Source organism: Leptonychotes weddellii, chromosome 1 (genome assembly GCF_054177405.1).
Source record: "Leptonychotes weddellii isolate Sample4059 chromosome 1, ASM5417740v2, whole genome shotgun sequence".
Taxonomy (NCBI): domain Eukaryota; kingdom Metazoa; phylum Chordata; class Mammalia; order Carnivora; family Phocidae; genus Leptonychotes; species Leptonychotes weddellii.
Genome location: NC_138369.1, coordinates 47,823,578 through 47,848,448, shown reverse-complemented (window position 1 = coordinate 47,848,448; position 24,871 = coordinate 47,823,578). Strand labels below are relative to the sequence as shown.

The 24,871-nt window shown below is 53.2% G+C and overlaps 1 protein-coding gene across 1 annotated transcript in view; it reads right to left on the bottom strand.

Annotated features, from left to right (window-relative positions):
- The window catches only part of WNT7A (Wnt family member 7A), a 63,087-nt gene that overhangs the window by 31,384 nt on the left and 6,832 nt on the right, over window positions 1–24,871 (bottom strand). The window contains exon 3 of the mRNA XM_081822778.1: window positions 7,148–7,419. Coding sequence (XP_081678904.1) covers window positions 7,148–7,419 — 272 coding nt within the window. The remainder of the gene's footprint in view (window positions 1–7,147; window positions 7,420–24,871) is intronic.

The following is a 24,871-nucleotide window of genomic DNA, read 5'->3' as shown; positions in this document are numbered from 1 at the left end:
GAGATCGAGCCACGTGTCAGGCTCCGCGTTCAGCGCAGAGCCTGCTTCTCTCCCTCTCCCTCTGCCCCTTCCCCTGCTTGGGTTCTCTCAAGTAAATCAATCAATCAATCAATCAATCAATCTTTAAAAACAAACAAACAGATAAATAATAAATAATTTTTAAGTAAGAAATTGAAAAAAGAAATAAGCCTTTGTTGATTTAAAAATAACTAGTTAATTAAAAAATGAATCACAGACTTCAATGTAAAATGGAAAACTACAAAAGCTTTTAGAAAAAAACATTGGGGAAAATCTTTGGGGCCAGGAGTCAGCAAGTTCTTGGCCACTACCAAAAGCAGTATCCACAAAAGGGAAAATTGATCAATTGAGCCTGATCAAACTTTAAAACACACTGCTCTGGAAAAGACCCTGTGATGAGGATGAATAGACAAGCTATACGCTGAAGAAAAAAGATTTGCAAACCAGGTGTCTGACAAAAGACTAGCATCTAGAATATAAAGAAATCTCAAAACCCAACAGTAGAAACATAAACAATGCAACAAACACTTCTTGAGCACTTACTGTATGCCAGGCACTGTTCTGGGCACGGGAACACACCTGTGAACTTACATCACCCCTACCCGGTGGTGCTGACATTGTAGTGGAAGAAGACAGGCAATAAACACACAATGAGCTGTGTAAATAAGATCATTTCACATGGCGGTGTTACATAGAAAATAAAGCAGGGTAGTGTACAAAGAGAACTGAGGTGGATGTAGGGGAGGAAAGTCAGGGAGAGGGGCTCCCTGAGAAGGCAACATCTGAGCAGAGACCTGAAGGAAAAGAAGGAGCTAGTTATGCAAAGATTGAGGGAAAAACATTCCAGACAGAGGAAAGAACATGTGCAAAGGCCCTGAGTCAGGAACAAGACTGGCAAACTCCAGGAGTGCGTAGCTTCAGACAAAGTTGGTGTCCACTGGTCCTAAGAACCCTGTGTCTTCCCCTTCCCCACATGGCAGATCTGGAAGACCTTGGAAGAAACTGAAGCCCGCCCAAGGCTGCCACTGGCCCATGTCCCTCAATTTGGGCTAGAAGCCTTTCCATCAGAGAAGGTGAGAACCCACATCTGCGCCTGGATCTGGGGCAGAAATGGAGGGCACAGAGGCCTGAGGGGAACTCCTCACAGCCTTGCCTCGTCAGCTGGCTTCAGACCAGGCAGGGCTTGGCTCCTTTGGCCCTCAACGTGCCACCACGGACCTCTATATCTGGTCAAATATGCAAGTGGCCTTTGGGACGGTGGAGAGGAGCATAGCTGAGTAAACCTTATCTGGGCCCCGCCCCAGCTGCCAGGGGCCAAGTCCCCGGTGTCCCCTGATTCATAGGCCCACCTGCAGCTAGGGCATGGTGGGAATCCAGCTCCCAGGAGCACCCAGACCAGACAGGGCAGGGCAGGAAGGGACAAGACCAACCCCCCTCCCTCCCGTGAGCAAGAGGCTGGGCAGGGACTGGAAGGTGACTTCTCACTCCGGTGGAATTCCATCCCCCTGAGCTCACCTCCCTTGGAGCAAGCAGCACATTCCAGCAGGGCCAGCCCCGTCCCAGCTGGGCCCCCATCCCCAGGGCTGCCTCTCTGGGGCTCAGTCACCACACCCCCAGGAAGGGATTGCTGGGGGCCCCTCCCTCCCTCAAGGTCCCCAGAGCTGCGGCACACTTCCTTTTGCACAGCAAGACCTCCGACAGCCTGCCCTGCCAGGTGCAGTATCTTTGTGGAGGCTCTGAGTGGCGGGGCCCCTAGCCACCTGGCTGGGGTTCCAGAGCTGGGACCTGGCAGAGGCTGGGCTTCTCTGCACCCTCGTGGGGGGCATGCTACCCATGCAGGGGAATGCATCTAGAAAGGCCCACCCCTGGCTCTCCTTCCACCTCCATGACTGCTCTTTTGCTCCCCTCCTGCCCAGTGCTCATTTCCCCAGGGCTGTGCCCAGCTTTCCTGCTTTCCCACTTGAATCCTCCCTCTGGACAAGCCTACCAAGCCTGGGCTTCTGTTACTGCCTCCTGCTGGAGGCTGCCGGGAAGTGGCTCCAGCCAAGACCTTTCTCCAATTAAGATCCAAGAGTCCAGGATGTCCCTGAGGGCCCCCACTTGCAGCCCACAGGGTCTCCCAGTCCCAAAAGCACCCTAATCATTTCCCCCGAGACTGGTCTCCCCCTGCCCCAGGTCCTGACCCCAGTGAGAAGTGGCACCCCCCATCCATCCCAAGCACAACTCAAGATGGGTCTTGTCTATTCTGCTTCCTGAATGGCTGTCCCTCCGCACTCCCCTTAGGCCCCCACTAGGTTTGGGCTGCTGCCCTGCCCCTTCACTCTGTTCTCCACTCCGCCCCCAGAGAGGGCCAGAACCCTGCCCACACACTCCCCGATCAAAGCCCCTTCAGGAACCTCCTACAGAAGGGGAACGTCTTACTCCTTGAACTGGCATTCAAGGCCCTGCATTTGGTCCTAGCTCCCTGTACAGCCTCATCACCTATTACCCCTCTCTCCCGGACACACAGAGCACCACACCAGCCACCCGCACTGCCTGAACTACCCTCCTCCTTCCCACCTGCCTTGTGAGTAGGACTCTTACTTATCCTTCAAAGCCCTGCTAAGGAGTCCCTCCTTCCTAGAGGTCTCCAGACTAGTTCATCTCCCCAGAAGCCTGGAAAGAGATCATGCAAAAGCACATATTCCGCCATCCAAAGATTTCAGCCCAGCGCTTCCAACACCTCTCTCCCTCCCAACCAAAGATCCTATGATTCCAAACTCCCCGTGTGAGGATGTGAACCAATATTCTACAATCCCGACCTGAACGGTCTGGGATTTCAATCCATAAATATTATGGCCCTAAAATGCCAGTAGGCAGAGACTGTAATTGTAAAATCACCTCCCCAAAAGAGGTGTCGGCACCCCCACCTCTTTCTTCTCACCTGACCACTCTAAATCGACCTTGCGGACCACACAACTGCATGAGACGGCGTGGGGAGGGAAAGCCCTGCTGGCCCACAGCGGTGCCCCCACCTCCCCAGGCCCAAGCCCCACATCTGCAGGTGAGCGCCTGGCTCTGCCTAGGCTCACGCCCAAGCTGGAGACCTGTAAGGGCAGGGTGCCCCACGGCCTTCATTCTCCCTCATCTGCCAGGTGAGGCGGTGGGCTGCTCTGGGTCTCCCCTCATGGGCCTGCCACCACCTCTGCCCCTTAGGACATGTACCCCTTCCCCGACTTCCTCCTCCTTTCCTCTCTCACCATTGCCAACAAGCCCAGAGCCTGCGGTCGGGTTGAGTCTTGTCTTCTCACAGCAAGAGCGAGGGAGCAGCGATAAACACATCTGTGATCCTTTCCAAGATGCTCAGCCAGGAGCGGCTGTGGGCTGGCCCCCTCTCTCCTGTCAGCTCCCCACCTCTGCTGTGCATGGGGCCCATGGAAGCCTATTGTGGGGGAGGCCCTGCGGTGAGACCCCTTGCCTTTGAATTATAAATAGCACATTGCAGGACCCTGTGGGCATCTCCCCCTCGGGCCTTCACGTGGCCCTGACCAGCACCGGGGATCAGGTGGCCAAATGGAGGCCTCAAATAGGGATGGGACCCAGAGCTGATATACACCGAGCCTTACTAACCCCAGGCTAAGTGGCTGTCCTTGCTTCTGACCGCTTGGATATGCGCCTGGACCCTCAGGGTGCCCTGTAGCAGGGTGTGAGTCTGGCCAGCACAGGGCGAGGTGGGAAGCTGACTTCCTACTGTGCTCTGCCTGAGTAGGGTGGCCACTGCCCTGGGTGGCCTCCGTTTGCACCCCACAAAGGGGCCGGACTGGTGGTTGCTCCGGTCTTTCCCTGTGTACACTGGGAAGTCCCGAATTCCACCTCTGGGCTCTGGAAAATATACAGTGCCTGGGTGAATGGCCATCCCAGGAAGGCAGCCTCACGGGTCCTCCCAAACCAGAGTGGGGTTGGTAGGTGTGGTGAGCATCCCTTCAGCTGCGTTTCCCTGAACGAGGAGAGTCGTTCCTGCTCAGAATCATCAAGATGGACCCAGCCTGCTCTCTTCCCAGACCCCGTTCCTGACCCTATCCAAGGCCTCACTCGGCCTCCCCGGAGTCAGTTTCTATGACTTCTGCACCTCCTCTGCTCCAGAACCATCAGTGGCTCCCCAGTGACCATCCGGTACTCAACTATTCACTCCGTGAGTATATAGAATGCCTCTGTATGCCAGGCTCTGGTGTGTAGCCATGCATGAGACACACAGGGTCTCTGTCCTCATCAAGCTTATGGTCTAGAGAGAGGAGGAAGCCCCAGAACAAGGCAACATCTGAGACAGGCTAGGAAGGAATTGAAAGGGAAGCTTCTCTGGGAAGAGGATATCTGAGCTGAAACTTGAACAGTAAGAAGAAGGCAGCCACAGGAAAATCTGAGGGCAGAATGCAAGGCCCTCACTCTTTAGCCTGGCAAGTGACCTTGCAGGCTCCTCAGCTGCTGTTACCCCTTCTGGGACCCACAGACCAGCCGCTCTGGGCCCCTCGACTCACCCTAAGTCTCCACCTCTGGGCCTTTAGCCGCTACGGCCCCACACCAGACCTGGGTTATCTTTACCTCTCTTCTCTGTCTAGCCAAACCTCACTCATTTGGGAGGCCCACCTCTTCCAGGAAGCCCACTGAGGTTGGTTTTATGACCCCTGACAACTCCCAGCATCTGCATCACCCGAGAGCTGCCTGGAACAGCAACCACGGCCGTCATACCTGCTGCAGTGGTGTGGCTTCTAAACCCTTCTCCTGTGTGATATACACAGAGCCTTTCTTACCCCAGATGAAGAATTCTCTCCTTTAGTTCTCCCAGGGACCCAGCCAGGTAGGCACAGGCCGGGAGAGGGAAGCCACTTGCCTTCCTTCCGTCCGCCTCCAGGGAGTGAGAGCTGCTAGGGCAGGAGGGAGCCTGAGAGCTGTGACCTCAGCCCCAGGGAGTGATCTGACCACAGAAACAGGAAGGAATGAACAGCTGAGAACCCTGGGGGCGGGGGGGGGGGGGGGGGCTGGCCCCAGGCAGGAGCTCCCAGCCACGGGACTGAATAAGCAGGGCCTTACACTTTACCCCAGGACACCATCCTGGGGCAGGCCAGGTGAGCAGCTCTGCCCGTGTGACTCACCGAGGCTGCCTGGGCAGCTCTGACACACGGGATGTGGCAGGAGGCTGGAGAGGAGGAGGAGGAGGAGGAGGGTGGGGGGCCTGGAGGCAGCAGGAAGGGCCGGCTGGCCTGTCTCATTCCTCTGCACCCCAGGGGGGGCTTGCTCCCCTGCAGGTGTGTGGGCTACCCCCAACACCACTTGCCAGACAGACTCCCTCGAACATGACACACGTTTGCACAACTTGTCATCACTCCCAACCTGTGCCAAGTATGAACTATGTGCCAGGCCCTGGGGTAAGTGCTCTCCACCCCAGCCCTGAGGACACTCCTGACAGTTCTGCTTCTTTCCCGTGAAGGAAGGAGTGACAGAGCCAGAATGTGAACCCAGGCGGCCCGCGCTCCGACCACCAGGCTGCAGCCGCACGCGGCGAAGCAAAGAAGGCCAGCCGGAGAGCCACACACGCTGGGTTCGAATTCTGACTTTGCTCCTTAGCTGTGGGAACTGCTGCGTGTTGCTTCACAGCTCTGTCCTCCACGTCCTCACCGGTGAAACAGGGACAATGACAAGACCATTGACAGGGACGCCTTGAGGACTAAGTGAGCTGATACATCCAGAGCCAGAAGACGGCCGTTCCACAGACGCGCTCTCACGGAGCAAGATCCGTGGCACATCATCATCTGTCCCTGGAATGAGCAGCTCGAGGCCCACACTCTGCAAGAGCTGGAGGTGTCTGAGCCTCTGGTGGTCTTTCTTTTCATCTTTTCTGTAGTTTTTAAGCGTTTGGCAGTGACTACCAGTTCTCAATGCCAACACTTAAAACTGAAGAGATTACACGTAAACTCTGAGTCTGGCCACGGCCGGCTGGCGTTCCTGCACGCCACAGCAGGAGTCTCATAAGTGGGGCCCGGGATCCTTGCTTCACCATAGCCCTGTGCGTGGTCTCCCTTGCTCTTGTCACTCCTGCTCCTGCCCGCGGCCCCTGTGGCCTCCGGTGGTGCTCACATGTGTCCTGTCCCTGCAGTGGTCCGTCCCCCACCCAGGTGGCATGGAGTCCCCCTCCCTGTCTGCCCTGGCTCACAGGCGCTTTGCCATGGAGCTCCAACCAGTCCCCAGAGACTTTCCTCTCCCAGAACCCCAGGGGCCTGCAAGCTCCAGGGTGGGCTCCTAGTACCTTGACCTTCACAGGCACTTCCGGAACCCATTCCCAAGCTCAGGCCTCTGTCCCGGGACACTGCCCACACCAAGCAGCACTAACCTGGGTGCCCCGAGACGCCTGGTCAAGCTGCCTGTACTTGAATACCTCCTGGGATGGGGTGCTCACTTTCTTGATAACTCCATCTGTTTCTCAGTGGCTATAGCTTGTCCTCACACTGGCAGGACCTGCCTCTGTGACCTCAATCCCCACGGGCCCTCACTCTGTACTCTGGGCCTGCAGACCCTTGTGCTCCCTTGCCTTGAGACAGCCAGCTCCTCATGGGACAGTGTCCAGCCTCCTTTCTATTCCAGCCACCTCCACTAGAAATATCCCAAAACATCCCTGACTTTCTTCTAAGCTGAGCCCAGAATCCAGGAAAATCTGAGGAGGCAACAAAGATGCAACAGTCACCTCCCTTATTTTAAGCTCCAGATCTTGATTAAGGTGACCAAGGACATTTCAGCGGCCTTGGCAGCTGTTCCACAGGGATGATTCCTACTGAACTCACCTCAACCCGTCCCCATGGTCAGAGTTTTGTATGGCTGATTTTGTGGACGCAAGGATAAGACTTCATATCCATCCCTCCCTCTTTCCATCTTGCTGAGTTACATCCAATTGATTTTAACCGAGATTCAGTTATTCAATGTCTCCAGTAACCGACATGCTTCATGCCGTATGCGGATCCTGACCAGCAGCAAATGCACAACAGAGTCAAGCAGAATGAGGCTGTGGCTCGCCGCCAGACACCCAACACCAGCCATTAGGGAAAAGCTGTTTTCCAGCACATCTGTAAGAGCTGCCCGGCTCCCCTCCCTGGCTGCCTACCTTTCGGCCTGCCTCGTTATTGTGTAAGTTCATGAGAGTCCGGGCATTCTGCTTGATCTCCCGGGCATCCACAAAGACCTTGGCGAAGCCGATGCCGTAGCGGATGTCGGCAGAGCAGCCACCCCACTTCCAGCCCTCGTCCCGGTGGTACTGGCCTTGCTTCTCCTTGTCGCAGCCACAGTCACTCAGGTTGCCTTGGGTGCAGGCGGCTGTGATGGCGTGGGCCACGCCGGCAGCGATGATAGCGTACGTGAAGGCAGCCTCCCGGCTCCCTGTGAGGACGAGAGTGGGAAGACGGGGGTCAGGTCCAGGGCACCCCAGGAGAAGGCCAGGCCTGACTGCAAAGGGGGAGCTGGGCTCACTGAGCACCATTCCCGACCCCCCCGGAGAGCTCCATCATGGGCTGATGACACTGCCCGACACGCCCCTGCGGGCACACACCCACCTAATCCCGTCACCGAATCCAGTCGTCCGGCCTCTGGAAGGTCGGATGAGGGCACCCCTCTGTCGATTCCCACCCACGCCCCACCACACTTGACGTGGCCGTGTAAACTGAGTGCACGCACACGCTCACAGCATCTGGCGACACAGCGCAAAGCAGCATTTCTTAAACACCTACGGTGTGCACAGGCTCTGGGGCCAGGGGCCTGGACCTAAATCCCAGGAACATCCATCCCTGGCTCTGTGACTTTCAGCCAGCCATGACCCCTCCCTGTGCCTCAGTCTCTTTAGCTGTAAAATGGGGACAGAGCGATCATACTTTGCTCAGGGCAATGACAGAGAGCATTAAGAGTTTGTGTGTATCAAGCTGTCAGCTCCGTGCCTGGCTCATGGCACCTGCCTGACACAGCAGGTCGTATGCTCACGGCCCCTATTATTATTGTTGTGAGTCACCTGCTGTTTATAGGTCCAGCCCCTCCTCTTCTCCATGGCCCACTCAATAGACCGTGAGCCTCTCCAGAGAAGGCTGGGACCTGGCCCCCATTCACGTCTGTGTCCTCAGGCATCGGTCTGATACAGAAGGCAAGGGCTGGGGAAGGGGAGAGGGACTGCCCAGTCAGGGTGGAAAGGGGCAGGAAGGAACCTGGACAGGAAGGTTCAATGGGGGGAGGGGGTTAGGGGAGCACTGAGGCTGTGCTTTCCCACAGGTCTTCCCAGGTGTTTGGAGATGGTCCTGCCGGGAGGCTGGGAGCTGCCAATAAGGATTTACAAAGGCTCTGCAGGATGGTGCCAGGGCTTTAAATGGGAGTGGGAGGGTCCTGAGTAGCTGGGCACAGTGGCGCTGCTACCCTGCCTCTTAGCCTCTGTGAGCCTCAGTCTCTCCATCCGCAAAATGGGTTCGAGAGCAGTGTCTGCTATACAGGAGGAAGATGAACCCAGGCATGGGAAGCCCCAAGTGAGCCCTCAGCAAGTTCGCTCTCACAGTGGGGTAGGGTGGAGGTTCAGGGAGGGCTCCCTGGAGGAAGAGGCCCCACATGCCCCAGAGCAGGCAGATGAGGCAGGGCTGACCATTCAGGAAGGGGCAGGGAAAAGGGTTCCAGGGTGTTGTGATGCAGATGACCTCATCTGTGGGTAGGGAGTGGGTGGGGCAGCCTCCAAGCTGCTTCAGGCCTCAGGTCACGCTGACCCACACTCAGGTAGATGATTTCCCCATCCACCCCTCATCCACCTCCAGGCCTCCCTCACCCAGGTGGCTAAGACACAAACAATCTGCCCCCCCTCCCAACCACCGCTCTCCCTCTCTGCAGACGTGCAGGCCTCTCCACCTGTCGGATGGCTTTACTGTACCAGGGCCCTTTGCTTTGACACTCCGTGCCAGCCCATCCCTGGCACCCCTGTTCACATAGCGCTTCCAGTCCCAACTCCACCATTTCCTGCCCGTGGCTTAAGCAAGTTCCTCCTCCTCTCTGAGCCTCAGTCTCCCTGTTTGGGAAATGCAGATGATACCAGTGTCTACCTGATAGGAGCTGCCGAGAAGTTACAGGAGTGTGTGTGACATGCTTAGCCCAGTACCCAGCTCAACAAACATCCCTACCCTGGGCACTCTCTCTTTTTAACTGCACCTCAACCTCTGGGGCGTGGAGAAGGGCATGATTTGCGCACCTACCAGGTTCCTGACTCTGCACACATTATCGATCGTATTGGTATTAGGAACCATATGTGTGTCACACGTGCCCTGCAGAGGGCTGGGCACAAAGCAGCCTCGATAGGAGGCAGCCACAGGGTGGACACATGCACAGACTCCACCTCTGGGCAGGCTGGATATGTGACAACACAATGAAGAAATGCTGCATAAGATCTTCCAGTGCATGGCTGGGCTCATGGGAAGGCAAGGGAACCCATAAGGGCCACGTGTTGGAGACAGAACTGATCACCAGCAGGGCAAGAAGGAACGGAAGGTGGTCATCTCGTGTTGCTGGGCTCTGCAGAAAAGGGAGCTGACGAATTAAGGCCTCAAGGACCAGTGATTGGGCCTTGAGTCCCACTGAGGCAAGACATTGGAAAGGAGCTAGGACTTGATGGATAGACTCCCAGAAAGAGGGTAGATTGGGAAAATCACCACTCCCCCCCACACACACCCAGCAAAGCTAGACAACAAGCAAGCAGGTCTGATATGGCCAGAACAGGAGGTGGGAGGGTGAGGGGTGAGGAAACCAGAATCTTCTGGGAACTGGGAGCCTTGTCCCTGCCTTTGCGATTTGGCTCCGACTTGTCCCTCTGCATGCTCAGGGGCTCCCAAGTCAAGGGGGAAGACTGGCCCCAGGCTGGTGATTCCCTAAGACCCCTGGAGAAGCAAAGACAAAGCCCCCAGATACCAGCTCACAGCACAGACAATCAAACACACAAGAAAGTAATATACTGGAGACAGCCAACAGTGAGATTAGACCCTCGGTGACATCAAAGAAAAGAATCATCAGATAGAGGGTATACAGAGAACAGGATGAGGGGCCCAGGGTCATCCCTGTCCTACCACTTTCCAGCTGTGTGACCTCAGGTGAGTCACCTAAACCGTCTGTGCTCCAGTTCCTCCGCTATAAAATAGGGATGGCAACCATCCACTCTCTTAGGGGAGCTGGGAGGATTAGAAAAACTAACAGGGAAAGCATTTAGTACAGGGCCTGGTATGAAGAAGGGGCCCAAATAAATATTAGATTTATTACAATTTCTATTGATGATGGTAGTAACGGTTCTTTATGAGAGGTTGGGAAGGTAAAGAGTAGGAAGCTACATTGATCTTCATTTATGGTTGAAGGAACCAAGGCCAAGAGAAAGGTCCGGCTTGTCCAGGCCACCCAACCGGTAGGCAGCAGAGCCGAGCTGCAGACTCGGCCTCTAGACACCCCATACAGATCAAGAACGATTCCCAGGGATTAAATGACTTGAGATGCAGCGGGCACCACTGGCAGGTTCCGAAGCTGAAAGGTGACTGTGTCCCCTTTATCAGACCAAGAATGGAGTATGCAAATTGAGGAGGGGGCGGGCAGCCAGGCCTGTCATCTGAGCCCTGCCCTTCTTCCAGACTCCTCCCGGGGGTGGGGCCAGAGGCAGGGTGAGGAGGGGCAGGACCAGCACACTTTGCAATAATTTTGTGTGTAGCTGCTCTACCCACCACCCCCAGCCCCCGTGGGTGTTGGTGCCCTGGTCTCTCCAAGCCCCCTGAGCAGCGCACGGGATGCAGATGATGCGCGCGGTGAGGGGCAGACAGCTAACTAAACATGGCTTCTGTTCCCAGGCACACCCCCTTCGGTTGGGGAAGGGCAGCTGTACCCCGACACATGTAACTCCCCTGAGTTCAAGCTGGACCCCCACACCACAGTGAAGTCCCACCATGGGCTATGCATGCCTTCCGCTCCCTGCCAAGCTGGCCCTCACGTCAGCACCCACTGCCCCAGAGAAGCAAAGCCTGCGGCTTCAGAGCTCCCAGGAGCCCAGGTACTGGCTGCTCAAGTCCAATGCCTCTGGATGCTAAAGGGTCACTGTGAACCCCTGCCATTGACCTTGACATTGGGCTTGCCCACCGACATTAGACTGGCCCTACCCAGTCCCACCTCCCTTTCTCCCCCACCACCCACCTGACCACTGAGGAAGCTGGCCTGGGCATCAGGCTGGCTGCATAGCTCACGTCAGGTCTGTTAACCTCTTAAAGCCTCTGCTGCTTCCTCTGTGAAATGGGCACAATGACAGCATCTATGCATCATGGGCTACGCAAGTAGACTGAATCACTGAACGAGGGGAAGGTGCGAAGCACAGAGCCCAGCACGTAGTAAGGGTTCAGGAAATGCCAACCACCGTGGTTGTTTTTGTTATTATTACTTCCGAGTCCCATTTTGCCTCATGGTGCTCCATGATGCCCTGGAGGACAAGACAGCCTCCCACAGAGGTAAGTGCAAGGGGCTGATCCAGCCCAGTCTGTCTGTCTGCTCAGCCATGCTTCAGGGTCACAAGAGGACAGGGACCAATGTCTGTCTTGCTTACTTTTTTTACAGCTCCCACCACAAGGTGTGAGGGATGAATGAATGAGCAGGCCTGCATTCCAGCTGCCACCCTGCCGGAAGCTGGATGACCTTGGGCAAGTCACTTAACCTCTCTGCCCCTCCATGTCCATGTCTGTTAGTATCACCTGCTCTGTAGGAAGAAATATATACCACCTAGCACTTAGCTGGTGCTTAAATAACGCTAGTGAGTGTTACAGTGATTATAATTGAGGAACTTACAGGCACACCGTCGAGAGGTACAGAAACTCCCTCCACCCCTTGATCTAGTTTTCTCCACAGCCCTCCTGCCATTTTAGATTTATCTGTTGGTCGTCTGTTCCTCACACACCTACCACTCCGGCTGGAATATCATTTCCTTGAAGGCAAGCACTCTGTCATGTTCCCCACTGGGTCCCTGGAGCCCGACACATAGTAGGTACTCGGTAAATTCTGTTGCATGAATGGATGGATGGATGGATGGATGGATGGATGGATGGATAAATGGATGAATCAATGAAGGCTCCAAAGAGTGGCCAAGAACCACATGACCTTTATTTAGGGCTTATTTGCCAGGTTCCCTGCAAGGCACTTCGGAAAAATATGTTCACCTATTCCTTAGGAAAACCACCCCAGGTGAGGTTCAGAGAGGGTCTGACAGGCAGAGGGGAGCAGTGGTGAACTCGGTCCTTTCAGCCTACTTCCCCCTGGGTATCCGCAGAGTTAGCCAGAGGCTGAGAGGTGGGGGGTTGTGGGGGGTTTGAGGTGGGGGGAGAAGGATGCTGAGCACCTACTATGGGCCAGACCCACACTTGGCTATCTGTGGTATCTCCCAAAAGCCCCATTGGTAGGCACCATTCTCCACAGTATGACAGATGAGGAGACCAAGACTCTGAGAGGTAGACATGATTCATTGAGGCCACCCACCTCCAAACTGGCCAGAACTGGGACTCCAGGCCCAAGTGTCCTTTCTCAGTCCCACCCACCTCCCTTCCTGGCTCCTCGCGGCATCTGAAAGCCCACAGGTAACAGAGATTCCTTTGGCTTAAGGCATGGATGCTTATCAAAATGCCTTTATTTCTGTCAAGAGATGCCATTCACTTATCAGTTAAAACATATCAACAAATAATTTATAAGACCATTGAAATCAGATGGCTTGCTAAGCCAAGAATAGGTTTTGATGGCAGGAAGAAGGTAGAAAAGGACCCCCAAATCTTTTTTTTTAATTAAAAAAAAATTATTTGAGAGAGAGAACAAGAACGAGTGGGGGGCAGAGGAAGAGGGAGAAGCAGACTCCCCAGTGAGCAGGGAGTCCGAAGTGGAGCTCAATCCCAGGATCCCAGGAACATGACCTGAGCAGAAGGCAGACACTTAACTGACTGAGCCACCCAGGTGCCCCAAGGGTCCCCAAATCTTAAAACCTCAGACTCTCAGGTTGAGAGGCTATGTTACACTCCATCCCTTCGTGCCTTCTGCACCCATCCCAGATGAGTAACAACTCCTTATTTTGAGGCTCAGAAAAGGGACTTGCCCAGGCAGAACCAGGATGCAAACTTGGAAGTCACCTGCTGTCTCCAGCCACTCTGGGGGACTGCTCTAGACCCTGACCATGCTCGGGACTCCCAGCACAGCCCCTGTCTCAGTTGCCTGAGGAAGCCCCTCCAGTTGGGTAATTTCCCGAATGCCACCTTGCTTGTCTCTTATGAGACATCCGCAAGAGTGTGTCTAGGATATCTGTTTTATTGCTGCAGAGACTATGCCCAATGGCACAGTTCATAATAAGCAAAGTCATAAAATGCTTACTATTTTCGAGGTTCTTCCCTAAGCACTCAATATATAGATCAACTCAATCCTGGCAACTGCCCTATGAAGTGTGGACCATTACCGTCTCCATTTTACATATGGGGAAACTAAGGCCAGAGAGGTGATGCAACCTGCTAGGATTTAAACCCAAATTGCTCCGCTCCAGAGTCTAACCCACTCTCCTTCCCCAAGGTCATGATGCCCATTCAGGCCTACTGACTCCAGCCCAGGCTCTTTCTTGGGTCTCCACAGGAAGCCAGTGAGCAGTCCACACTGGGCTTGGCCATTGCCATGTGCCATGTGCCCTCCAAGAACAGACCTACCCCCTCTCTGCCTGGACCGCCCATCTGTCCCTCCTACCCATGAGCAGAGGAAGAACCTCCATCAAACCTCCTTGACCAGGCCATGTGCCCTGTCTTCACTCCACAGATATTTCTTGAGCACCTACTAGGGGCCAGGCACTGTGCTGGGGGCTGGGCCACCGAGAGGAGAGATTCAGACATGACCTTGCCTTCGTAGGGGGACAGACAGCAAGATCACATCACTCAGTGGCAGCTGAGGACTCTGAAAAACATCGAACAGGGCAGTGCTGGGAGCAGGGGGCACCTGGGGTGGTGACTTTAGAGCTCAGAGAGCAGCCATGCAGCTCTCTCTGTGGGGAGAGAGGGTTCCAGGCCCAGGGGTGGCCCATGTGATGACCCCGCCGTGGTCTAGCCAGTGGCAGAAGCAGGTGAGTCAGGGGCACAGGGGAGCTGAAGCTGGCTCCACCATCCTGCCCTGCACAGAGGCCTCACATGTCCCCAGAATCAGAGAATAGACTCCCAGAGCCACAGACATAAAGCCTATGGGTTCCTCTTGGAATGATGGGTTCATGGAGACCAGGAGACTTGCCCAAGGTCATCAGTGACTCAGTGAGACCAGCGGGACTAGAACTAGGCTCTCCTGGCTCCCAGCATGGGGTCCCCACTCTCACCTCCATCCCATCCTCCTTAATTCTCAGTGCAGGTAAATTTTCCTTCCAGAAGCCCAGGTGGCTGGCTTCAGCTCAGAACTTGGAAAAGATGGAACTTGTCTGTCCCTCCTCTCTACTCCTCATTCAGCTGGGTGACCCTGAGCAAGGACTCTGCCTCCCTGAACCTCAGCTTGCCCATCTGTGAAATGGGAACCACGAGGAGGACACTGCCAAGTTGCTGTGAGGAGTCAGTGCAACCTCTGGGTAAAGAGCCCAGACCCCGAGAAGGTGCTCAGTAAAGAACCGTGTTATCACCAAGGAGAAAATGGGGAGCCTGGCTAATGCCCTCCACACAGCCCAGCTCCATAACGATTCCAGCGGGTACAGAGGAAATAAACTGATGAGCAAGCCTGCCCGAAAGATTCCATTCCACCGCCCTGTGCAATCGCTGTAAATGGCTTGCACCGGAATATTATCTGGGTGTATTTACGGTATCTTACTGGAAACCACAAAGTGCATTGTATTTTTTTTTTCTTTTGCTATTTAAAGCCAGTGGGTCAGAGAGTGAGCAATCTGCAGTGACACGAGCTGAAATATATGATGATTTGGAAAATATACAGATGGAAAAAGGTTGCTTTTGCCAGTCCCGTGGCATGGCGGCTCACAGCCCTTCTGGGCTCAGAATGCCACAGCTGGCTATCTCCATCCAGAGGAAGCAGAGAGCCTCTCGAGGAACAATCGGAAGAATTGGGGGTATAGGGAGTACCTGTCTGGGCTCAGGCTGGTTAAGGTAATAGGCCCATGGTTCTCCCCTGTCTCGGTTCCAACCACGGGTCTCTCTTCTGACTGGGCAAAGCCACACACACCACTGACCGTCCACAAAGGGTCAGCATCCGTCCCTCCTGCTTCCATGCCTTTGTGCATGCTGTTCCCTCAGCCTGGACGTGCCCTTCTTCCTACCTGCCTGCTGACGGGCAATGTAGCCCAGTGGTCAGAAGCAGGGCTCTGAAGGCCCTGGGTTCGAATCCTGGCCCCACTGGCCAGTGGTAGGACCTCGGGTGAGTTAATTGACCTCCCTAGACCTTAGTTTCTTCCTTTGCAAACTGGGAATACGATGACCTTCTCAGGTTGTTTGGTTGGTGGAAAAACCAAAGCACACAACAGACTCGGTCCACACCAGGTAAGGGATCAATAAACCGTAGCTCTTCCGAGATGCATGCTTGGTTAACCCTATCCTTCAGGGCGCAGCTCCAGTGTCCCCTCTCTGAGGGACCTTCTTGATGTCCCTTCCCTCTGCTTGTGGCCCGGTGCCTTCACTTTCCTTACTTCGTGCTGAACTGAATTCTGTCTCTTCCCACTAGGTTGTGGGGAGCTGGATTGTTTCTCTGCGAAGCCTCCACAATTGACGAATGAATGACAGTGCGTGTAAAAGCGTGTGAGCGTGTGAGTGTGTGTCTGTCTGTCCACCATATGAAAGCTGGAAAGAGAACAAAAGACTCATCTCAAAGAATAGCGTCAGGAGAGCTAAAACCCAGGATGAACGGAGGCTTGCAGAAAAAATGCAAACGAGACAAAAAGTCCTTTGTTAGCTGCGTCCTAAGCAAGACTCGGGAAAGAATAGGTCTTTCGCTTGGGCAAGATGGTGTATTGTTAAGAAAGGGCAGAGAGAAAGTGGGGCTGGCCCGCCCCTTGCTTCGGTCTCTCTCACTCCCTGGAAAGCCTTCGAATCCATCCCTCCAAGCAGTCATTAGCTCACCACACATGCGCTCCAGTCTCTTCCACTGCCTGAAACAGGTAAAAAGACGGAGCCATTTGTGTGAGGCGCGGATTCCCAGAGGAGGGATCCAAGGCCCAGCAGGTCACCCCAGGGAGAGAGGGGGAGCTGCTCAAGTGACCAAGCTCTCAAGAAGTGGTGACAAATGCCACTGGAGCGGAAGTCCAGCAATGCTTCCAAGTCAGCCGGTTTGCAGACACAGGAGGGTGGTACTCTCCTCCCTGGGCCCGAATCCTAGGTCATCTGTGCCCATCCCTGGAAAAATTCCGGCGGGGGAGTACCAAACAGGAGGTCGTGAGTATCTGGAAAAGAATGCAGCCATCCCCAGGAGCACACGGTGGGAAATCACCATTTCTTTGTTGACAATGATGCTGGGGACATTGCAAATTTCTATATGTGCTAAGAATGTGATTATCTTCCCACATCCTGTCTCTCCCCTGACACGGGAAAGAAATTCTTCTGACAGCTCCCCTCCCAGGCAAAGCCCTGCCGGACTGATACATGTCCACCTCTCTCTGCAGCCCCTTTCTGCACTCCCTACCCCACATCCTAGAGCCCAGGGAGCCTGGGCCACTCCGGATACCCTGGCTCTGGGCTGGGTCACACCTGCAAGCCTCTCTTTGTGGCTTCTCCCCTGCCACAGCCTTCCCTCCCTCGGTTGTGGACCAGCCCACCTACAGCCTGCCTGCTCCTCTGCCCACTGCCCTCTCCTCTCCTATCAGATGCCAGAGCACATTTCAGCCCCGGCCTCACTGCCTGTCCCCACCAAACTGTGAGCACCCTGAGGGCAGAACCTGTGGCTGATTCATCAGTCTACCACCCAGAAGATTCTAGGAAATATCTGCAGGACAGATAAATGAATGAATGGGTGGACACACGGTGGGGCAGGGGGCGCTTGTGGTCTGTGATCCCATGAGCATTTAAATTATATGAATTCAACCAAAAGCCCCTAGAGGAAAATAAGTGAAAATACTGTATGCGTGGGAATGTAAATTTGTGTAGCCACTATGGAAGAGAGTATGGAGCTTCCTCAAAAAGTTAAAAATAGAATGACCATATGATCCAGCAATCCCACTTCTGGATACATACCCAAAGAAAACGAAATCGTTCTTTGGAAAGAGACCTGCACTCTTATGTTCACTGCAGCATTATTTACAAAAGCCAAGATGTGAAAACAACTTAAGTGTACATCAATGGATACATTGTACATTAAGTGTATATTAATGGATAAAGAAAATGTGATAGATAATGGGATATTATCCAGCCATAAAAAAGAAGGAACTCTTGCCATTTGTGACAACACAGATGGACTTTGAAGACACTATGCTCAGTGAACTAAGTCAGACAGAGAAAGACTGTGTATGATCTCACTTATATGTGGAATCAAAAAACAAAAGAACTATAACATGTATACTTATAATTTAGACGCATACTCTTCCTTCTATACTGTGCATTACTACCTATACATTATATATTCATATGAATGTTTTACGGTAGAAAACCAGGTATTCTGAATTTTGTGGCTGATTTAAGGGACTTTCAAGGGTAATGCTGACTCGAATATGTTTCACTGTGCATGCTAATGTCAGAACTAGGACGTGTCTCTGCTGGAAAGATGGAGGATGTGGTGAGTGAATACACCTAGGTCAATTCCTGGTTCGTTCCAAACCCACGTTAGGAGCATGGTCAATCTGTGAGAGTCTCCAGAGTGGTGGTGTGTTTTGGTGTGGGGGCCTCTGAAGAGCAGCTCCACCAGATGGTCACTGAGTCCAAGGTCAGAAATGAATGGACCCTCCAGGGGAAGCCTAGTCAAGCTGCTCTCCTGTCTATAAGACTTTTCAGAGCCTTTAATATGCGGGTGGGCATTCTGGCTAACCTTGAGCAGGGAGCATAGCATTCTGAGTTCCCCAATTTATCATCCAACAAACCCCACTATGTTTCTCCAGAGAAGCTGCTGCAGGAGGGAGGGAGGGAGAGAAGAGGGAGGGAGAGAGGGAGGGAGGGAGTGGACCCTACCGTTCTGCCGAACAGACCCTGGGAACAAGTCCTCTCAAATCATGCTGTGAGGAAGGGGTCTTCCCTAGGCCTTGACCTAATCAGCTTTTGTATCCCATTTGAAGCCAATGCAAAGGTGGAAAGGAGAACCAACAGAATGCCAGGCTAAAATGGGTTAAAATCAAAAATGTGCAGGAATGAATGCTCAGTCTTGTATCGGGATCAGAATGAAAAGCATTCACTCACACAACGGAGGGAACAGAGTGCTTCCCGTGAGCGTGGTACAACCCAGACCTGGGAGTCAGAAGAGAAATAAGACCCAGGCCTTGTCCTCAGGGGCTCAGAGCTACTGCTGGCGCACAGGGTAGAGAGGAGCTTCAGGGTGGTGCATTGCTTCATGTATTTCCTGAGCACCTACTGTGTGCCAGGCCCTGGGGTTGCCCCGGGAGAAGACGATTGACAGGCCTGGGTTCCATGGACACCCCCATGGTCAGGGAGAAGACTGATATTGGACACATCCTTGCAAAAGGGAGCAATGTCACTTCTGAGAATGGTAAGTGCTGTAAAGACATCAGCATGGGGTGACCAACCTTGATGGTCAAGGAAGGCTTCCTAGAGGAGGTGGCATCTGAGTGAAGACCTGCATAATGCTGGCATAGGCAGGTTACCTGCTATGTCTTGGAAGCTTCTCCCTCTCACCCTTCTTCTCCATGTCCTGCTCCAGAGGGAGTTAGGGGCAGGTACCCAGTACCCAGGGAAGACCCCACAGCCTCTGTGCCCATCTGTGGTCACCATGCCCTCCATGTGCCAGGTGCTGTGTCAGAGGCCTCTGCTTCCTCACAGAGCTGCCTTCCGGTCCAAGAGATAGATGACAGCAACACCCACAACTATGATTTCCGGAACACACCCTGTGTGCCAGGCACAGTTCTGAATGCTTCGTGGGGAATAAATGATCTCAACCTATGGGACACAGCCTATGGAACAGACACTATCATCATTGCTGTCTGGTCAAGGTCCGGAGCTAGAAAATGGGGAAGCTAGGAAAAGAACCAAGAAGGTGGCCTCAGGGCTGAAAATTGTCACACAGTGCTGCACAAATGAACAAATAGAGAATATGCCCTGGGGTAGTGAAGTGATATGAAAAATCCGGCAAGGTAAGGGGCAGATAGGGATGGGCGGTCTATGCTACACAGGGGTGTCCTGAAGGCTTCTCTGGGGAGGTGACACGTGAGCCAGGAATGGAAGGACAGGAGAGCATCCAGGCAGAGGCGACAAGCCAGGGCAAAGGCCTGGAGGTGGAAAGGGCTTTGGCATGCTTGAGGGGTCAAGAGAAAGGCAGAGGGTTTGGGGTAGAGATGGAATGGAGATGGAGTGATATGGGGTCTGGGTGCAGATCACTGAGGTCTGTAAAGGACCAGGGGACCTGTCCATATTTTATTCCCAGACGAATAGGAAACCACAACAGGATTTTACACAGGGGGCTGCCATGATCAGAACAATGCTAGGAAGATGCTATGCTGGATGGCTGTGTGGTTGGGGAGGTGGGGGTGCATGAGGAGGCTGATGTAGCTGTCTGGGCAACAATTCTCTAAAGATGGAGGTTTTGAACAGGAGGTGCTGGTGGAGGTGGTGAGAAGTGGACAGACTGGCAGACACATTTCATAGGTAGAGTCAAAATGGTGAGCTCGGATTAGCAATTTCACCTATAGCATCTCCCCATTTTTCTCTACATCTCCCCACTCTACTGCACCAAGAATAAAATCTAGTGCATACATCCCCAATTCCTTGAGCTCATCTTCATCTAAGATGGGCATGTGAGCCTCCTGGGAGGGGTGAAGGGATGCTTTCTGATGGCCCTAATCTACAGGTGCCAGGGTCTTAAATCCCGCACAATGCTGGCACCTGGCAAGGTGGGTCATGTGACTCCCCCATTCTGCAGATGGGCAGACTGAGATAGGAAAGGTGAGGTACTCTCTCAGAGTCCTAGTGGTGGGACTGGGATGGAAACCTGGCCGTGTGACTTTGATACCAATGCTCACTTGGCTGCCACATGGCCCACACAACAAGACAAGGTTCTCAAATACTTGTCAGCTTGGAGAATCTGAAATCTGGCAGGCTCACAAAAACAGAAGAATCTTCCAGCAGCAGGGAACTCACTACCCATCTCAGCTCTGCCACAAAACAGCCATGTGAATTTGGTCAGACTCTGCCTCGCTCAGAGCCCAAGATGGAGGTAGACAGACCTCCTTTTGTGGGGACGGATGAGGTTATATGTGAGGAAGGGCTGTCACAGTGCCCAGCCCCTATGGATCCTCAATGAAAAGACAAAAGGCAGGAGAGTGAAACTCCACATGAGCCACCACCCCTGGGGTGCTTCCTGATCCAGGCTCCCTTCCCTGCACCATGACTCAGTACTACAACCACGATGGCCAAACCTGAGGGAAGAACACACAACTGGATGGGAAAATGGGCAAAAAGCATGAACAGGCAACTCACAGAAGAGTAAACATGTACAGCCAGTAAATATAGGAAGAGAGTTCACCTGAATCACTTCTCAGGGGAATGCAAATCAAGACAGCGGTGAGAAAGCATTTTATACCTGTTCCCTAGGCAAAAATGAAGTCTGAATAATGCCAAGTGTCGGAGAAGCTACGGATCAACGCTGCTGGCTGGCAGGAGTGGCACTTGGCACAGTCACTGTGGAAATCAGGTTGACATTCATACCCTGTGACCATGAATTCCATTCCTCCGTATACACCGAAGAGAAACACGCACACATAGGCGCCAGGAAACGTGCACAAAGAGGCCTGTGCTGTCAGTGTGACAGCAAAGGTTTAGAGGCGTCCCAGATGCCCCACAACCAAAAGCGTGGGAGCATAGACCTCAGTCTATGCTGACGGAACAACATAAATGGCTTTTATCGCTAGCGAGTGACAAAAGTAAATCCAAAAGATTGCATATAGGGTGATGTCTTTTCTTTATAAAATTAAATACAACTAAACCAAATAATTTACTTCTGGGGACTATATCAATATGATAAAACAGACATAAGCAAGGAATGGGAAACCCAAGATTCAGGATAGAGAAAGCGTGGCTCGGGAGGGAGAGGCAGGGGGTGCATAAGGGATGGTCACAGGAGCAGGTGTAAATTATCCATTCTTTTTCTAGTTTTTGTGTTGGGTGGTGGATTCAAGGGCAGTTCATTGTGTTATTTAAGAAAAGGAAAAGGCTGAAGGGGGCTGAATGCCTTCTCAAGCCTCCAAGGGCCACAATGGGTAGCAGGTGATAAAGCTGATGTGGAGCCATACACCACATTCTAATAATCCCTGGCATTTAAGACCCCTGAAGAGCTGGCCTGCAATCTCATCTGAGACTACTGACCCCCTGCCTCCTGAGGCTGCAGAGACCTGTTCAAGATCCTCTTAGCAATCCAACATCCATGTCGTTGCCCCATTCTTCCTACCCTTTAAGACCTGGATCAAGGGCCATCTCTATTGTCTAGCCCACTTCTCGCACCTTGGAGTTTCACCTCTGAGCACCCACCACATCTTGTATGCCTTTTCCTGAAGCACAGAGCCATTCTGCTCTCTGGTTGCTCATTACCCCCCCTTCATATGTTGCAACCCTAACCCCCAGTGTTTCAGACTGTGACAAGGGACATTATGTATTTGGAGGTATGACCTGTAAAGCAGTGATTAAGTTGAAATGAGGCCATTACGGTGGGTCCTAATCCAATCTGACTGGTGTCTTTGTAAGCAGAGGAGATTAGGACACAGAGACAACAAGGGCATGCACAGGGGAAAGACCATGTAAGGACACAGGGAGAAGGTGGCCATCTGCAGGCCAAGGAGAGAGGCCTCGGAAAAAATCAAACCTGCTGACACCTTGATCTTGGAGTTCTGGCCTCCAGAACTGTGAGAAAAGAAGCATTTTGTCTAAGCTGCCCAGCCTGTGGTTCTTTGTTAGAGAAGCCCAAGCTTCTCGTGAGCAGGCCCTCTCCCATTAGACATGGTCTAGGTGGGGCTCCCAGGTCTGGCCAACAAAAGCACTGCTGCCCTTGACCACTGTGATTGGTTTGGGATGGACACATGACCCAAAGTCAAGCCCTGTTAGCTGATCCAGTCGGGATGAACCTTAGGACTTCTGTAGGGGCCCCCAGAGAAAGGCTAATGCTCTTTCTTGCAAATTTAGAACCTGGAAGTTGTGGTTCTGGCACTTTCAGAGCCATCCCGCCACCCCAAGAAGCAGGTCTGGGGTTGGCAGAAGCCATTCCAAAAGTCAGCACCATCCCTGACTTTGCAATGACTTAAGCAGACATAAATTCCCCTTTTTGCCTGAGAGGGCTTGGACTGGGTTTCAGTTTCTAGCATCCAAGAGGCCTTTGTCTGGTACATGTCCATGGCCTTCTCCTGAGATCTAGACAGTAAAATCTAGAACATTCAGGAGGGGAGACAGAGCCATGAAACACAGAACCGGAGACCAGAGCGGAGGCTGAGGAGGCAGGAGAAGATGAGCCTTCGGGTCTCAGCATGAGATGGATAACTATGCCAAGGGCAGCTACCCACCACCCCAATGTCAACTTTCCCCTTCCTCCTCAGTCACAGACTCTGAGCTGGTCTCAGAGCTACTCTGAATAAAAGACTACACTTCCCAGCTTCCCTTGCAGCTAGGCGAGGTTATGTGACTGAATTCTGGCCAATGAAATGTAAGTAGAAGTAGGGGGTTGGGGGTGGGGGGGGGCGATGTTTCCTGCCATCCAGAGTGTGGCCTTGATGGTCAGAGCTCCTCCCAAACTCAAAGACTACACTCTTGATGCCTCACCTACAAGGCAGCCTTGCTGGTTGGTCATTGCCAGGAAGAGGCAATCCTATAAGGGCAAGAGCACTGAGGGCACTAAGGAAGAGCCCGGGAGCCGAGATCTGAAGCTTGCTTCTTGGTGTCCTCAAGAGGATATGTTTACACATGAGGAAACCAAGGCTCAGAGGGAAAGTGACTTCTCAGACCCTTGGGGGTCTCATCTGCACCTCCTTGTCCTCGGCTCCATCGCCACCACCTTTCAGGTTCCAGGCCAGGGTACCTCCTTCCTAACTGGCCTTCAGGTCATCAGTCCCCCTTCATCCTCAGCATCACTGCCAAAGCAGATCTGCACTGCTATCTCTCAGGCCATAGCCAGTGTCACCTCCTGCCCAGAAGACTGGCCCCTGGCCCTTCCATAGTTCATTCTATTCCTGGGAGCTAGAGCAAGGCTGCTAGATCCAAAGTCAGATCCTGTCATTCCCTCGCTCTCCATTCACTGGAGGAAAACCCAAATCCCTGACTTGGCCTGACAGACGTCACACCGTCCAGCTCCTGGCTTCTTCTCTGACCTCTGAGACTTCCTCTTCCCCCTGCTTGCTGTACTTCAGCTACACCAGCCCTCTCACTGGTCCTCAAACTGCCAAACATGTTCCTGCCCGGGGGCCTTTGCACATCCATCCTCTTTGCCCAACATGCCCTTCCCCAGACATGCCCGTGGCTCACCTCCCTTATGAATCCAGAGGCCTTTCTTGACCAAACAGGCTGCAACAGCAGCCTCCAGCCATGGTGGGCACTCAGTAAATATTTGGTGAATGTATAGTTAATGAATGACATAAATAAACGAATGAATTTTATAGCCACCCTTTAATGAGACGTCCAAAATTACTATTAGGCTGGATCATATGATGTTGTCATTTTTGCAGGTCAAAAATCATTAAATAGTGGCTGTTTCATACAGTATGACCTTACTTTGGCAGCTAGGCCTTTGCTCAAAATTCTCCAATTGCTCCCACCACCTAGTTTGAGTTCAAACTGCTCAGATTGATGCCATACACCTCCTGGCCCTGGCTCCCACTCACTTCCAGGCCTGTAGACCTATTGCCCTAGCATTGCTATGCCCCAGGTTTTCTTAGGCTCCTCTCTTTGCTTGGATTCCCTGAGGCCACTTGACGTGCAATAGATTCCCTCGATTCTACAACTCTGGTCAGCTGGGAGGGCTGCTGGACAGCAGGGGCTCCTGGCCCCATAGCCCTCCACTGCACCCCAGCATGCACTATTATAATGCCAGGCTATGGTCTGGTTCTCCAAGGCTGCAGGCTGTTCCAAGGCTGCATCAACCCAGTCCTAGGACACCCTGTCACTCACTTTCACTGACCTCAAACCAGTCCCTTCTGAGCCTGTTTCCTCATCTGTAACATCTCATATGTCAGCAACGTACAAGTTTAAAGTAATGCCAGAGCCCAGACCTGGGTCCCAGGGACAGGGGACTGGGGATGTGAGCAAGAGAAGGCTGAAAAACCATGGATGCCAACAGAAGGCTCACAGGATGGGAATTTCAGGACCTAAATTGGACTCAGCGTTGATGCCACCTTCCCGTGTGAGCCAGGGCAGCCCCGCCCTCTCTCTGGGCCCCCATTCTCCACCTGAAAAGTCAGCCCCGAGGCTGGAAGAGGGAGAAGGAAGGGCAGGTGGTACAAGGCAAAATTCTAACCACGAAGATGTCAGAAAGGGCACGCATGTAAAGAGAAGTTCTATAAGAGGAGGCTGCCACGCTCCCTGCCAACCTCACCATGAAGCTGGGGTCTGTCTCCCTCAGGCGTGAGTAAGCAGATGCCTACAGAAGATGGTGATCAAACAAGACCTGCTCAGGACCGAGATGACCAAGAAGGAGGAAGGAAACATCCAGTGGTGAGTGTGACGGGGAGCCCCAA